At 53.6% G+C, this 15,312-nt stretch overlaps 1 protein-coding gene across 5 annotated transcripts in view; it reads left to right on the top strand.

Annotated features, from left to right (window-relative positions):
- Positions 1-10,266, top strand: part of Padi3 (peptidyl arginine deiminase, type III) — a 26,391-nt gene extending 16,125 nt beyond the window's left edge. For 3 of the 5 annotated variants that reach the window (XM_005409816.2, XM_013507408.1, XM_013507410.1), the window contains 10 exons: positions 279-457; positions 643-746; positions 838-949; positions 2,012-2,119; positions 2,916-3,067; positions 3,651-3,795; positions 3,899-4,001; positions 6,346-6,425; positions 7,377-7,502; positions 9,090-10,266. In XM_005409816.2, coding sequence (XP_005409873.1) covers positions 279-457; positions 643-746; positions 838-949; positions 2,012-2,119; positions 2,916-3,067; positions 3,651-3,795; positions 3,899-4,001; positions 6,346-6,425; positions 7,377-7,502; positions 9,090-9,323 — 1,343 coding nt within the window. In that variant the 3' untranslated portion in view covers positions 9,324-10,266. Of the gene's footprint in view, positions 1-278; positions 458-642; positions 747-837; positions 950-2,011; positions 2,120-2,915; positions 3,068-3,650; positions 3,796-3,898; positions 4,002-6,345; positions 6,426-7,376; positions 7,503-8,638; positions 8,776-9,089 lie in introns of all 5 variants that reach the window. The other 2 variants (XR_001231973.1, XM_013507409.1) reach the window with 2 other exon arrangements.
- Positions 10,267-15,312: the final 5,046 nt, after the last annotated feature.

Here is a 15,312-nt window from a genome sequence, read left to right as displayed (position 1 = left end):
TTTCTTTTTGAGACAGGGTCTCACTATGCAGTTCAGGCTGGCCATGAGCTCACTTTGTAGCCCAGGCTGGTCTGGAACTCGCAACAATCCTCCTGCCTCAGCCTCCTGAGTGCTGGGATTACAGGTGTGCGCCATCATGGCTGGCTTCGAATATATATTTTTATAGCAACTATGCCTAGAAGCAGGATTGCTAGGTTAGGGGTAAAGTTCTTTCATTGGATTGTGGAAAATAATACCCTCACCCCCTCCTCCCACGTCTCCCCACCCTCCTTTCCCAGGCCCTGAGGACTCCTGTGAGGCCTACAAGTGCGTGCTGGGCCAGGACAAGGTGTCCTACGAGGTGCCGCATCTCCATGGGGACGAGGAGCGCTTCTTCGTGGAGGGCCTCTCCTTCCCCGACGCTGGCTTCCCAGGGCTTATTTCCTTCCATGTCACCCTGCTGGATGACTCCAATGAGGTAAGGGTGGTTTAAGGGTGGAGGGTGAGAAATGGGCATTGCTGGCAGTAAGAGCCCCAGGCCTCTTTGCCACCCCGCTGGCTCGGCTCCATCTTGTCAGGGGCTTTCTTAAGGACCACGGTAGTAGAAGAGATTCCCGCTCTGTGGCTGGACTCTGAGTCCGGCGCTGGGGCTGCCCCCTGCAGGACTTCTCCGAGACCCCAATCTTCACTGACTCCGTGGTGTTCCGGGTGGCACCTTGGATCATGACGCCCAGCACCCTGCCGCCCCTGGAGGTGTACGTGTGCCGGTGAGTGTTGGAGAGGGTAGGGGACTTTGCGCCACTGGCCCCTCCGGTCCCCAGGCCTTGGCCTAAGCTGCTCTCCTTGGCTTGTCCCCAGGGTGAGGAACAACACGCGTTTTGTGGAAGCTGTGGCGGAGCTGGCGAGTCAGGCAGGCTGCAAGCTGACCATCTGTCCGCAGACCGAGAACCGCAACGACCGCTGGATCCAGGTAACCACGGCCACCAGGCCACTGTCCTGCAGGGAGAGGCTGGGCGGCCCTGCCTGAGGCTGCCGAGAAACAAAGCCCAGGAGGACCTGGGGCTTCAGGGTTCTTGCTGCCCTTTCTGATTCAAGACCTAGAGCCACACTCCAGAACTGTGTAGACCTAGGTGCACACTGTTGCTGGGTTTGGCACCACCTGGGCCAGGCCCTGAGGTGGGCCTGAAGGGATGGCCAAGGTGCTGGGCACAATCTCCCTCACCTCAACAGCCGAGCTAGGAGGCAATTTTTTTTTCCCCAAGTGACACTGGCAGTATCTGGAGACACTTATTAGAAATTTTTGGCAGTACTGTGGACTGAGTCCAGGCTTTCACTGAGGTGCAGCCACAGGCCTTTTATTTTTTATTTTGGGACAGGATCTTGCTAAGTCACTAAATTGCCCAGGCTGGGCTTGAGCTTGTGATTCTCCTGCCTCAGCCTCCCTGACTAGCTGTGTGCTTTGGACAGACAACCAGCCCTCTCTGGTCCACCCTTTCTTCTTCTATCAAATAGGCAGTAATCGCACCTCTGCACAGCTTGCTGTGAGGGTTGGTGGAGTTGATGTCTACAAAGGTTCAGGGCCGGCTGGGTGCACACTCGTGAACTCTCCTTTGGAGACTTAGCTCACAGCACAGGCAGGACTGATCTGGACTTCACAGGTCCAAGGAGGGCTATCTGTGCCCCCTCTGACCAGTTGCCAATCCCTTGAGACAAAGCATGGAGGCCAGAAGGGCTGGCTGGTGCCCAGTGGCCACCTCGAGTTCCTCTCTGCATCCACCCTCTCTGGCCCAGCACGAGGACATCCCAAGGTCACATCAATGTTCTCATTCGCTGCTTGCTGTGTGGCCACAGGCAAATGTATCCCCTCTCTGAGCCTCTAGGCAGCAGACATCCTGACCTCTGCCTTCCCCATCTCCAAGGGCAAACAGGTCTGAGATGGAGAACTCAGGCGTGCAGCCTTCCTCAGGGGGCCCGACGCCACGCAGGTGGAGAGCTGCGGCCTCCACAGCGGGCGTCTCTCCCTGCTTGACAGGACGAGATGGAGCTAGGCTATGTGGAGGCGCCGCACAAGACCTTCCCTGTGGTCTTCGATTCCCCCAGGAATGGGGAGCTGCAGGAGTTCCCTTACAAAAGGATCCTGGTAAGTGGTTGCTACTGCGGCCCCGCCCCAAGGATCCTGGAGCCATCATCCCAAGGCCATGCTGGAGGGTGGATCCCAGGGAACAGAACTGGGAGCCTGTCCTTTAGGGATGTGAATTGGGCTGCCAGATACAATACAGGTGATGCCCAGTTAAATTTGAATTTCAAGCTGTGGATATAGCTCAATGGCACAGCGCCTACCTGGCAAGCACAAGGTCCTGAGTTCAAAAAAAAAATTGAATTTCAAAACACAAGTAATGTTTTGCTATAAGTACATCCCAAACATTGCATAGGATAGATTTATACTAAGCAGAATGTACCGATTTCATGGAGCATCTTGTAGTTTTATTTAATACTTCTGGCAGCCCTAGACAGGGGAGGCAGAGGACATAGGGTTTGGGATGAGACTAACTCTGCTTTGTTCTCAGTGGTATCTCATGTCCCTCTGAAAGATGCCCCTGGGGAGCCTGAGGCTCTGTGGGCCATCCCCAGCCTCTGGTCCCCAGGGCAGCTATTCCAGAGTATCTGATGGGGCTACAGTGCTACTGAGCTCTCCTTCTGTCTCTGAGACCAGGAAATGACCCTGGCTGGCAGGGGCAGCAGATCACAGGGCCTGAGTGTCTCCCAGATTCGGCCACAATTGCTGCCTGGATCAGGTCTGTCTATGACTCAGTATCTCCATCTGAAGAATGGGTGTCTATTCCCATCCCATCTTTTAGGAGCTCAGAGCCCAGCAAGTTGGTTCAAGCTCTTCCTCATGCCCACTCTCCCTAACTCAGTTCTATCCACCTCTCCAGGGGACAGATTTTGGCTACGTGACTCGGGAACCACGAGACAAGTCCGTGAGTGGCCTAGACTCCTTTGGGAACCTGGAGGTCAGCCCCCCAGTGGTGGCCAACGGGAAGGAGTACCCCCTGGGGCGGATCCTCATCGGGGGCAACCTGCCTGGGTGAGAGGGCTCAGGGAGGGCTTCCGGGAGGAGAGAAAACCAGCATGAAGCGATGTCACTGTAGTTCTGGGTGTGGTGGGGTGGTGGGCGGTGCGTCAGACCTTCTGCACCTGCCCTTGAAATCTGAGAAAGCTGGAGGAAGCAGGACCCTACAGGATTGTCCTGTCCAGCTCTCACTTTACAAGTGGCCCCAGGGAGAGTCACACAGAAAATGCAAATCAAGGACGGACTGGGGTCTTCTGATTACAGAGCCTATCAGTTAATAATAATAGGAGGAAAACTTTCCTTTCCCAACAGCCCTGAAGAAAAGCATTTAGATCAAAGCTTGTTTATATTATGATGTAAATAACTAATACTGGGTCTTTTCTTGAGAGCAGAAGGGAAGTACAAATTGAGAAGTAGATAGGGGAGAGGAGAGAAAGAGAGGAGGGACAGATAAGTGAGAGAGAGGCAGGGGGAGGGGGAGGGGGAGGGGGAAGGGAGGGGGAGGGGGAGGGGGAGGAGGCGGAGAGGGAGCGGGAGAGAGATTGGTTCTGCACGGACTTTTTCTTAGCCAAGTGCCTTTTCCAACCTTGCGGGTCAGGTCAAAGGGCCGCAGGGTCACCCAGGTGGTGCGGAACTTCCTCCACGCACAGAAGGTACAGCCGCCTGTAGAGCTCTTCGTGGACTGGCTGGCCGTGGGCCACGTGGATGAGTTCCTGAGCTTTGTCCCTGCCCCGGATGGGAAGGTGAGGGCCTGCGGATGTACCTGTCTCCGCGTCTGGGTCAGGGCTGAGCTCAGCAGGCCAGGGGAGCCTCGGGACTCAGCTGACCCGGTCTCTCTGCATGCAGGGCTTCCGGATGCTCCTGGCCAGTCCCGCCGCCTGCTTCCGGCTCTTCCAGGAGAAGCGGAAATGGGGCCATGGCAGGGCCCTCCTCTTCCAGGGGGTTGTTGGTGGGTAATAGTGCCATGTCCCCAGTGCAGCTTGCCATCCCCTCCCCTAAGTGAAAATGCATCTTGGCTTTGGAGAAGGGTGGCCCCAAGAACCCCACACCCTGCCTTGCCAATCACCACTGCCCTTGGTTGGGCTGAGTGAGGCAGGAACTGGGTGGGACCCTAGTCCTGGGTGGGCATGGAGAAAGTGGGGCCAGAGCCAGCTGTGACAGTCCTATCACACCAGGCCCTCTGTCCCGAAGGCCTGGAGCTTGGAGTTTCATGGGCTACAATCATTGTCTCAAAATTGTAACAATGATCCTGCCTCCCTCTACCCCCAGCGGCAGCTGGGCAGGGAATAGTCAGGGCGCACAAGCCCCTCCGCATCTCAGGAGAGGCCTGGCACCAGCTGTCCCCGCCTAGCCAGAGCATATGGTAGGCAATTTGGCAAGGGTGACCCCTCAGCAGCACAGCCCTGGCAAGGAGGCTGCACCCCTCCAAAGATCGTCTGTTAGTGGTGGCTTGGGGTGGATGGGCTGCGGGAAAGGGAGGTGCTGGCTCAACGTGACCCCCCAGGCTGGCACAGCACATGGGTCTAGGGAGAGTTGCGCCAATCAGGGCCAGGCACCCCCCTCCACAGGGCCCATCCTGCCCCACCCTGCCCCCTCCCCCCAAGGGCACCACATCAACGAGTGAATTAATAACACTGTGACAGGCTGAGAGAGGAAAGGAAGGAACAGATTTATATTTCAGTGCTTTTTTTTTTGGTACTGAGCTACAGCCCCAGCCCTTTTTTTAAATCAGTGCTAGTGTACATGCCAGCGCCTCACCCATGCCAGGAAAACCCCTATCACTGAGCTATCCCCCAGCTCACAGTATTTTGTTGGTAAATTTTTAATTATATTTTCAATTTCATTGGCTGTTATTGGATTATTTAGAATTTTCATATCATCTTAATTTAGTTTTGGTAATTCAATTGTGTCTAGGAAGCCCATAATATTTTAATGGTCCTTTTCCCTGCTTTTTTTTTTTGTCTTTTTTTTTTTTGAAACAGGGTCTTGCTATGCAGTTCAGGCTAGCCTTGAGCTCACTTTGTAACCCAGGCTGGTCTCGAACTTGCAATGATCCTCCCGACACAGCCTCCTGAGTGCTGAGATTACAGATGTGCGCCACCACGCCCAACTTTTCCCTGCTTTTTGAACAAGGAGCTGGGTGTGAGGTTTTGTTTTGCACTGGAGGAACTGGGAGGGGTGGGGCTGGCTGGGCTGCAGTGGGCGGAGTCAGCCTGCCTCCTCTCCATCCCCAGGAGAGGTCTGAGTCCCAGGATCCTTCCTTTGATCTGGCATCCCAGGGAACTTTCACTAGAGGGACCTTAGGTTTTGTTAATCCTGTGGCCCCTGTGAGAACCAAAGCTACCTGAGAGAAAAATTTAGAAGCTTCCAAGTATCTCGTCCAAGTCTCTTGCTGTTTGCTAAGGTCACCCAGCAGTGACGCAGAAGATTGTATTTCCCAATCCATTGCTCCCAAAGGGAACATCTCGAGATTCCTTCGAACCCAAGTTAAATGTTAACCTCTCAAACCCAGATGTGAGGCACCCATTGGTGGCTGGGGAGGGGAACACCCCTTGTGCTTCCCTGGGACAGCCGGGCTCACGGTGAGCAAGGCCTGACACAGGCTGAGCAGAGCCTGTTTCGTGTCTAACCTGCCTGGCTGGGACCATCACTGTGTCCGGCCTCATGCAGGTGCCCTCTCCCTTCTCTTGGTCAAGCTGGAGGCCCCTTGTGAACACGGCTCCTCGCATCCCTCCCATCTGGGCTGTATTCCTGTGGGCAAGTCATCTGCCCTCTCTGAACTCGTTTCCGCATCTGTAAAGCGGGGGTGACACGCACACCGCCAGGCAGGCAGGAGACTGGGCCTCCTCTGGGGGCCGCTCTGCCATGCAGTCACCTCCCACAGGGCAGGCCAGGGCCTGCCGGTGTGGGGTTCCCAAGACTGGCTGTTCAAGTGCTCAGCGAACCCATAAAGGCTGGCCCTGTGGGCGAGGGACAGACAGCACCTCCCCAGCTCCCCATTGGTGGGAGGAAGAGGACCGATCACTCAGTGCCCTGGGGCGGCATTTAATTAACTTCCGGCTAAGGGCGTTAGCATCTCCAGTGAACTCCATGTCACTGTAGCAGGACCTTCCCACGACCCCGCTCCAGCCTGGCACTGTGGCCACGCCCAGCTCTGCAGCCGCTGTCCGTTTGGCAAAGTTGGACAGTGGCTGACCCAGCTGGACCAGTGGCTGTGCACGTGGCCTCTGCCCCTCTACTTCCTCCTAACTTGGGTCCATTCTTGCCCCTCTGTGTCTCTCTGTCCTTCCCAGGTGACAGGCAGGTCCGGACCATCTCCATCGACCAGGTCCTTTCCAATAGAAACCTCATCAGCTTTAATAAGTTTGTGCAGGTACAAGGGCCGTGGGCTGAGTGCAAAGTGGGCCGGGCTGGGGACGTCTGAGGCTCATGCTCAGGAAGGCGCAGGTTGGAAGGGACCCTGACCGAAGGTCTGCAGTGCCCTGCTTTGACTTGAGCCACATGCATGCAAGGAACAGGTGGCAGTGGCTGGGACCTCATGCACAGGGAGGGACTCAGAGCCGTGGAGCTGGAGGTCTGTGAGGGACATTACCGAGGCCACCCTGTAGACAAGAGGAGAAATAAATAGCAAGAGATCAGTTAGCAGGGCACTGCCAAAGGGGCCGCAGCGGCCAGGCCAGAGGGGCAGCTGGAGACAGCGGAGGTGGTAGGACAGGGGCAGCTCTGGGATGGGTCTTCAAGGCAGTGGCCGCAGGACGTGCTGTGGGATTGGAGACGGAGCAAGAGGAAGGGAGGTACAGGGAATGACAGCGAGGCTTGTGGCAGCCAGCTAGGCACGGGGACATTCACAGAGCTGAGGAACTTCATTGGGGAAGCACCTTTCAGGCTAGAAATGGAGAGTTCATCTCCGACCCCATCACATCCAGCAGAGACGCAAAGCGGATGATGGTACAAGTCTGCGCTCAGGAAAGAGACGGGGCTTTATAGAGGCTTGATGAGAGAAATGTGGGTGTCACCAGTGTATAGATGGAGTTTCAATTAAACCACAAGACTGAATGAGACCTGTTAAGGAGTGGGGGATCTAGAAGAAAGGGTTGAGGATGGAACATTCTAGAACACTCTCGGTTTTAGCCCAACTAGTGAGATGGGATGTATGGGGTGGGATACAGACCATGGATATTTTGACCAAAGGGGACAAACGTAAGGTTTTGTGGACAGTCTGTGGATACTCGGGCACCCTGTCCCTCCTCAACCACATGTGACCCCTTGGTGCCCTCAACACACACTAGCTAGGTCTCCCCAACTCGGCCTTTCCCTCCCCAAGAGCTGCATCGACTGGAACCGTGAGGTGCTGAAGCGGGAGCTGGGCCTGGCAGATCAGGACATCATCGACATCCCGCAGCTCTTCAAGTCCGAGCAGAAAAAGGCGATGGCTTTCTTCCCTGACTTGGTGAGGCCACCACCAGGAGCTGGGCTTCCTTAGATGAGGCTCTGAGCCCGCAGTGCTCAGGGGGAGAGACATGGGTCGCAGTTGTGTTTGGGGTGGGGCTGGCTGCAGAGAGAGGTGAAAAGGATCAGGCTCCCATGGTACCCGAGCTGACGCCATGACTTCCAGGGGCTGATCGTGGTCCCTGCACCACGCTCTGGCTCAGGAGCCATCAAGGGAGGGACCCCCTTGACATTCAAGGAGTGGATAAATGATTGTCAGAGGCACGTATACAAAGCATGTGGCATCTTGGAGCTCCCAGCTCACAACTGTTCATCATCCCGCATAAATCAGGTGTCCAGTGGGAGATACAGGGGTGACCCAGGTTGGCCCCTGCTCTCCAGGAGCTTCACTCCAATCTGCTCAGGGGGACACTGTCCTCACCTTACCTCCCTGAGGACATGTCCTTGACACCTACTCCATGCAATATAGCATGTGGCAGTGTGGCTGTGGGACAGAATGCTCCTTGCATGAGAGGTGGAGATCCAAGAAAAGCCTTGGGGGTGGGCATGGCCTTTGATGGAGCCTTAGGGCTTTGCCTCTGGGGCCTCTGAATCATGAACTCCCATCTAAAAACCCAGGACAGCCACCCTCCCGTGTCCTGATTCAGCAGGCCTGAGTGGGGTCCCAGGGACGCTGCTGCCTCTCTTAACAAGCACCCAGGTGGCGCTGCTTTTGGGTCACCTTCTCTTCCTGCCTCCTCCCTCCCTCCCCTGCCCCACCCTCCAGAGGAGCTCAGCCCATCCCTTATCAGCGCTGTGGAGAGCCTGTCCGCACCACCGTTGCTTCATCCCCTCTTTTCCTTCTGCCTTCTGCCCTCCCTTGCTAAGCCTTCCATCACCCACTGCCTTCCTGCGTGTTTCCTTCCTGTGGCCCTGTAACTGTGCATTGCTCCCGGAAGCTTGGGCAACGGGGTTCGAGTTCTTCTGTCGGCAACAGAGGCCACCCAAGATGGCTTCCTCCAGAGGAAGATTTGACCTAAGAACTTGAATCCTGAGGGCCAGGACAAATGTAGCAGGGCATCCACAGAGCTGGAACAGGAGCTTATTTCTGTGTCTACATAATTCTCTCTCCTTTCTACTCTTCTTCCTCTCCTCCAGCTTGACTCCTTTGCTGGCCTCCCCCGGGGACAGATTGAGGATGGCCATGCGTTGTAGTTCACGCACAGGAGAGACTGGGACTTTCCTGAAGTCGACGCCAAAGCCCTAGGACAAGGAGTCTGATTGGTCCATCTTAGGTCAGACACCTACCCTGGTCCAATCAGCTGTAGCCTAGGAGGTGGGGCTTCTGTAGCAAACATGGCGGGCACCACGGGGCAATCCAATAGGAAAGCATTTAGGAGAGAAGGCCGCCATGGCTAGCTCTGCAGAGCATGTACAGGCACCTGGCTAATAGGGTCTTAGAAGCCCCATTCCCTTCCACTGCACAGAAACAAGCAGGTAGCTATCGTCAAGGCTGCCTGAAAGACAGGCTCAGGTCCTGCAGGGTAGGTGCAGGTGTGTGTGTGGGGGGTACTGATGGGGAAGAGCTGAGCCCCCCACTTCTCTGCAGGTGAATATGCTGGTGCTGGGGAAGTACTTGGGCATCCCCAAGCCCTTTGGGCCGGTCATCAACGGCCGCTGCTGCCTGGAGGAGAAGGTGCGCTCGCTGCTGGAGCCGCTGGGCCTCCACTGCACCTTCATCGATGACTTCACCCCCTACCACCTGCTGCATGGGGAGGTGCACTGCGGCACTAACGTGCGCCGGAAGCCCTTTGATTTCAAGTGGTGGAACATGGTGCCCTGAGCCAGCTCCCACCCACTTCCTCCCTGGGTGGGGCATCGGAGCTGGTCCCTGAACAGTGAGCCTCCAGAGACCCCCGGGTTCCAGACAGAATGCTGAGGGTGACTGTCCCCCTCGGAAGCCCCTTCCCTAAGGGTCCATGCCCCACCTGTAACACATTTGGCTCCCCTACATGAATACTCTTGGCCTCCCATAGAGGACTTCATTTCTTGTGCCCTCCTAAGTGGATCAACAGGACCCACACAGACTCCCCTCAGAATCCCCTTTCATAGCGCCCCAAACCTCCTGTTTGGCACCAAGTTCACTTTGGGGTCTAGAAACATCCATCTCGTTAGCCCCCTTGCCCTGTGCGTGCTCACGGAGGAAGCCCCACGTGGGAGCAATGCTAGAGTCGCAGCACTCTACGCAGGACGGGGCGGAGCTGCGGGTCCATTTCGGGCAAAGTGGGGCCGTCACTCCCACTCTGTGCCCTTCTGTCCCGCCCGGCCTGAGCCCTCACGTGGCGGATGCCTCTAGGTGGGCGTGGATGGAATGATAGTTGTATCTTAGCCTTATACACCTCCCACCATTGGACATTCAGAACAATGGCTTTGTCCAAAACGCTCCTGGAATTTCTTGGAGGCGAGAGTGTCTCAGGATGCTGAAGACTCGGAGGCCTGGGTCCAAGGACAAAAAGTGTCTCTTACATCACACAGAGCTGACCCTGGTGACCACCCTGTGCAGGTGGGAAGAGCCTGGAGGACACGGCCCTCAACCTTCTGTTGACATCCTGCCATGCTGCAGAGCTCGAGACAGCTCTGGAGGGGACAGCTCCGGGAATGAGCCCGCTCTCAGGGCAGAGGGTGGGCAAGAGCTTGGTTTCCTCAAAGCGGGTATCAGTTTTGTCTGTGCTATGTGTGGGTCCAGCTGGGTTTCAGTTACTGGCTAATAAATCAACAGAAACACACATGGTGTGGGCATCATTTTGCCCTTCTTTGGGCTTGGAAGAAGATAGCAGCAACTGGGGAGTTTCCTGCTGTGGGCGTATTTGCCTGCCCGGCTGCCTGAGAATGCAGGGCTGATGAACCAAATATGGCTGACCTGGTGTGGCTGCTACAGAACAAACCAGGGCTGTCACGGGCAGCTGTGACAATATAGACAGACAAAAGCAAGGTTGGGGGACAGATCCAAGGTCCAGGATTTTGTAAGCGAGGGGATTCTTCTGGGGGGACTTTGTGGGCTTCTGCCAGAAACTTGTCCTTGCAGGTGGCGGAGGCGCATTTCTGCGCCTGCGCAGACCGAGGTCCTGCGGCTGCACACATCCAAGGTTTAAACACAGCAGAGCACAGCCTTGGAGCAGGGAATTTGTTATTGCAATGAGATTGTAATGAGCAACGCTTACTCTAGGGCATCTAGATGAAGGGCTGGGCTGCTTTCGTTGGTTTAAACCAGTTCTCACTGGAGGACCTTATCAAAAGCACGTAAACCAGGGGACCTCACCAGTCATGGGGGCAGCATCTTCTAAGGCAAGCACAGGTGCTGGGCACTCGAAGTTTCTGCCCAGCCGCTGACACCCAGTATTGCCCCCCAAAATGATGTCCATAGGTGACACCCTGCAGGCCTCCTTGGAAGTGCTGTGTTGAAACATTCCTATGTCTCAAATTCTAAGGGGGATGGAGACCCCTGAGGGCCAGAGGTCAGGCTTGGTGTCTAGGGAAGGGGCTGCTGCCCCAGCAACTCCTGGTTCTCAACCCGCTGATCTGAGCTGCGTGGGGACAGGAGCTAGGGCTGTCCTTGCAAAGGGGAGTAATAGCTCTGCACGGTCTGACTCATGTTTTCTTTGTCCTAAGTAACTGCAGGGCCTTGGCAGGAAGTTGCCCAACCCTGAGGCTTCCAGCAGCCCCGGTGGGAGGGAGGGAGGGTGGGGGTGGGGGCCCTAGGGAAGGACGACTGGACAGAGGCTATAGGAGCTGTCATTTCCTACATATCAGGGTCACCCCAGCTCATCTGCAGTGTAACAATGCTGAGTATAAGTGGTGTGTGTTGAACACTGTATGCATTCACAACGTGTTGTCAGGCAGTTACTGCTATGACCCTCACTTTATCAGTACAGAAACTAAAGGAGAAATAGGAGAATTGCCCAGGTCACAGAGCTAGGTGGCCTCTATATCTGAGTTCTTAACCAGTCGCCCTGATGGTTCTCAGGCCATCTCATGTTAGAATCACCTGAAAACCTTTTAAACCTAGCAGAGCCACCCTGCTCCCCAACCCCTGAGACTCTGCCTGGGTATCAGGATGGTGTGCCATGCCGCCTGGTCCCTTTGACGTGTGGCCAGGAGAGAACAGCAGTGACCCCCTTAGTGACCCTTAGTGTCCTCCCAAGCATCTGCCTCTCCCCCCAACCCTTGTTCCACTGGACCAGCGCTTCTTAAATATGGCACACAAAATTACCCCCAAGAGAGCATTAAAACTGCAGCTACCTGGGCTCCTCCGACCAGGCTGCCTTGGCTGAATCCCTGGGTCCCAGGCGTTTGTACATTGCACAGATTCCCTAGGGGGTCTGTTGCATGTCTTGTTCAAAATCTCAACTCTTAGCCAGGCATGGTGATGCACATCTATATCCCAGCATCCCAGCACTGAGGCAGGCTGAGGCAGAAGGACTGTAAGTTCAAGTCCAGCCTGGGTAACTTAACAAGATCCTGTCTCAAAACAAAAAAATAAAAAAGGCTGGGGATGTAGCTCAGTGGTAGAGTGCCCCTGGGTTCAACCCCTAGTACCAAAAACAAAAACAAAAACCAAACAAAATACCAGTTATTTCTTAACTATTGCAAAAAACTGGAAAGAGTAAATTTTGATCAAGGGTTACATGTGTGAGCATACCATGGTACATCCTACACCTAGAACCATTGGAGCATCATTTGAAAAGGATGAATACAGCCAGGAATGGTGGTGCACACCTGTAATCCAGCACTTGGGAAGCTGACACAGGAGGATCATCAAGAGTTCTAGGCCAGCCTGCACTGCACAATGAGACCCTCTTTGTCTAAGAAAAAAAAAAAAAGATGAATAGAAAACACTCTACTGTTAAGAGGGATTTCTGTAAGATGTTGCTAAGTGACTAAAATAAGACAAATGCTGGCAAGGCTTCAAGGAAAAAGGAACCCTCCTACATTTTTGGTGGAAATATAAACTGGTACAACCACTATGGAAATCAGTATGGAGACCTCTCAAAAAAACTAAAAATATAAATTCCACTCAACTCAGCTATTCCCCTTCTACGTATCTTCCCAAAAGAGTGAAAGACATCATATTACATGATACATGCACAACCATGTTTATAGCAGCATAATTTGTAATGTCTAAATCTTGGAAGTAGCCTATGTGTCCATCGACAGATGAATGGATAAAGAAAATGTGGCACTTACACACAGCAGAGTACTACTCTGCCATAAAGAAGGATAAATATGAGTCATTTGCAGGAAAATGGGTGCACCGTGAGACCATAATGTTAAGTGAAATATATCAAACATACAAGCTTATATATTTCATGGTCCTCTCTTATGTGAGAAGCCTAAAGTTTAAATAAGGAGCAAAATTAAAGATAGATAATGGGAAACATGGAGACTGATCTTTTGCAAACAGGAAATGGATGTAAAAGGAGATGGGGGAGGGGCGGGGAAGGGGACGTAAGAATTCCCAGATGTGTTGAGTACATGTACCAACTGCCCACAATGAATGCAGTCACTGTGTGCTGATGTACTAATAAAAATAAAAATTGAAAAAAAGACAAGCTGCACAGTAGTGGGTACAGTGTGGTATCTGCCTGGTTACCGCGACCTCAAGCTACTCGCTTCACACCCCGGTCCCCAAGGATCTAGGGCCACGCCCAGCCCCTGCGGTCCCTGTCTGTCTACCCCGTACTCCCCCCTCACCCCCCCCCACCCCCGCTCCGTCTGTGCGGTGGCTCTGGCCTCCTGTGCTCATCCGCAGCTGTGGTGTGGAGTTCTGGAAAGAGATGGCCGGGTCCAGGCTTTCTTCAATGGAGCGGGGAGGCAGCCCTCACTAAAAGCCCCGTGACAGATGAAGCCATTTGGGGAAGTATCTCTTTCTGCCTTTCCTACTTCCCTGTTTGTGGGTGGTGAAGCAACTTATGTGCCAATGCAGAGCCAGGCTGCATCTTATTTGCCAACCTGTACCTGCCCGTTGTTGCTCAGGAGAGAGAGCTTTGCAGAAAGGGACCGGAGCCAGGAGCCAAGTCTCCGGGACACTCTTGCTTATTTGTTAGATGTTCATTGAACACATAGCATACGTGTCCCAGGCAATAAATGCTGATGACTGCGGCACAGATCAAAAGCACCACAACATGCTTCCTGGCACTGTTATTTGCCAGCTGTGTGACCTTGGATCAGCTACTTGCCCTCTCTGAACTTTACTGTCCTAGTTGGTAAGATGGAGACAGTAATAGCACCTATCCTGGGGGGGAGGGGAGAGTTTCTATGAGCAGTGGAAGATCATCAACCAGGAGCTTGGCTCAGTGCCTGGCATGCAGTAAGCTGCTGCTATGACGGGAGGACGTAACTTGAAGCAGCTTGTCTGAGGAAGCCTAAAAGACCGGCGTGCTTGGCTCCATTTCTGGGCACAGCCAGCCACAGAGTCTCTTATCCACTTTTCTTTGATGATAAACTTTTTGGTAAAGTCGCAGCTGGACACATAAGGAGTCTGGCTCCTGCAGACTCTAGATGAACACAGCAGGTCTGAGGGTCCCCGGCTGTCCACCACCATGAGCCAGTGGCCCCTGACCTTGGGCCCAAGGACATGTTTTCACCAGGCCAGGGCAACAGGAGGTCGGGCTCTGCTTCCGTCGGAGCGTCACTCCAATTCTCAGCGCCAGGTCTGGGGTCTTACATCTCATCGACCTGGTCTCTGGTAGAAGGGCAGGGATGAGCAACACCCCGAGTCCTTCCAGTGGCCAGGCTGCGCGTGGCTGGCCTGCACTGGGGACCTGCACCGGCCCTGATTCCCGGGGCGGAGGAAGCCTGGCCACGCCCGCCTTTTGGCCCTCTGAGGTTTGCCGTTTGTTGGCTTCCGGCCAGCACGAAAGGTGCATCTATCCGTTCTTTTTTGAACCTTTCTTGGGTCTTTAAAGGAGTCTCAGCATTCTGAGAAATTGCATCTCATTGTTAATTATCTTAATCTGTACCACCCAGATGGAAGAAATTACAGTGTCCCCAGGCAGTTCCCAGGCTCCGGCAGGCAGGGGCCCGAGCCAGCGAGCAGGGTGTTGTCCAGAAAGGAGGGCTCTGCTCTGTGAGTAATACGGCCACGCGGAACCGGCCGCTCAGCCATTATACGGATGGATTTTCTGTTTACTTAATTTTTCACTCCATTGACACAATCCTCAAAGGGATGGAGGCAACTCACACAGGGTACATTCAGCAAATTGCTGATTAATAGAGAAAAATAAAGACACAAAACAACAGGGAAAAAATCTGGGAAATAAAGACCATGAGAATTGACGTATATATGGCTGTAAGTCTGTGGTTCAGTGTAGATTTAGGGTCTGAGCTTCGCAGTAGCTCATGACAGAGAGATATAACACCTTGATTAATCGGAAGGCTCAATACTGAAAAGATGTCAATTCTCCTAAAGATATATATTGTTGATTAGAGAGAGAGGCTCCTGGGTAGTTTCTAAAATTTATGTCGAGGTGCAAAGAGGCAAGAATAGCTAAGTCACCCTTTCTACGAAAAGGTAAGAGAAATTGCTCAACCAGGTGTCCAGATGTATTACAAAGCTATGATAATTAAGACAGCATAGAACATAGGCAGACGTGGACAAATAGTCTATACAGCACAGAGGGCCAGGCATTTTACTATTAAAGTACAAGAATTGTCTATAAATCCCATAGGCTGGTCTGTCATCATTTATACGTATTACAAATATATTTTCTCCCAGTTTGTGGCTTACAGTGTTACTCTGTTAATCTGTCTTTTCTTTTTTTTTTTTCTTTTTT

The sequence above is a fragment of the Chinchilla lanigera genome, unplaced genomic scaffold, assembly GCF_000276665.1.
Source record: "Chinchilla lanigera isolate Chin_1 unplaced genomic scaffold, ChiLan1.0 scaffold00126, whole genome shotgun sequence".
NCBI lineage: Eukaryota > Metazoa > Chordata > Mammalia > Rodentia > Chinchillidae > Chinchilla > Chinchilla lanigera.
The sequence above is the reverse complement of the archived record's forward strand: the minus strand, read 5'-3'. Positions and strand labels throughout refer to the sequence as shown.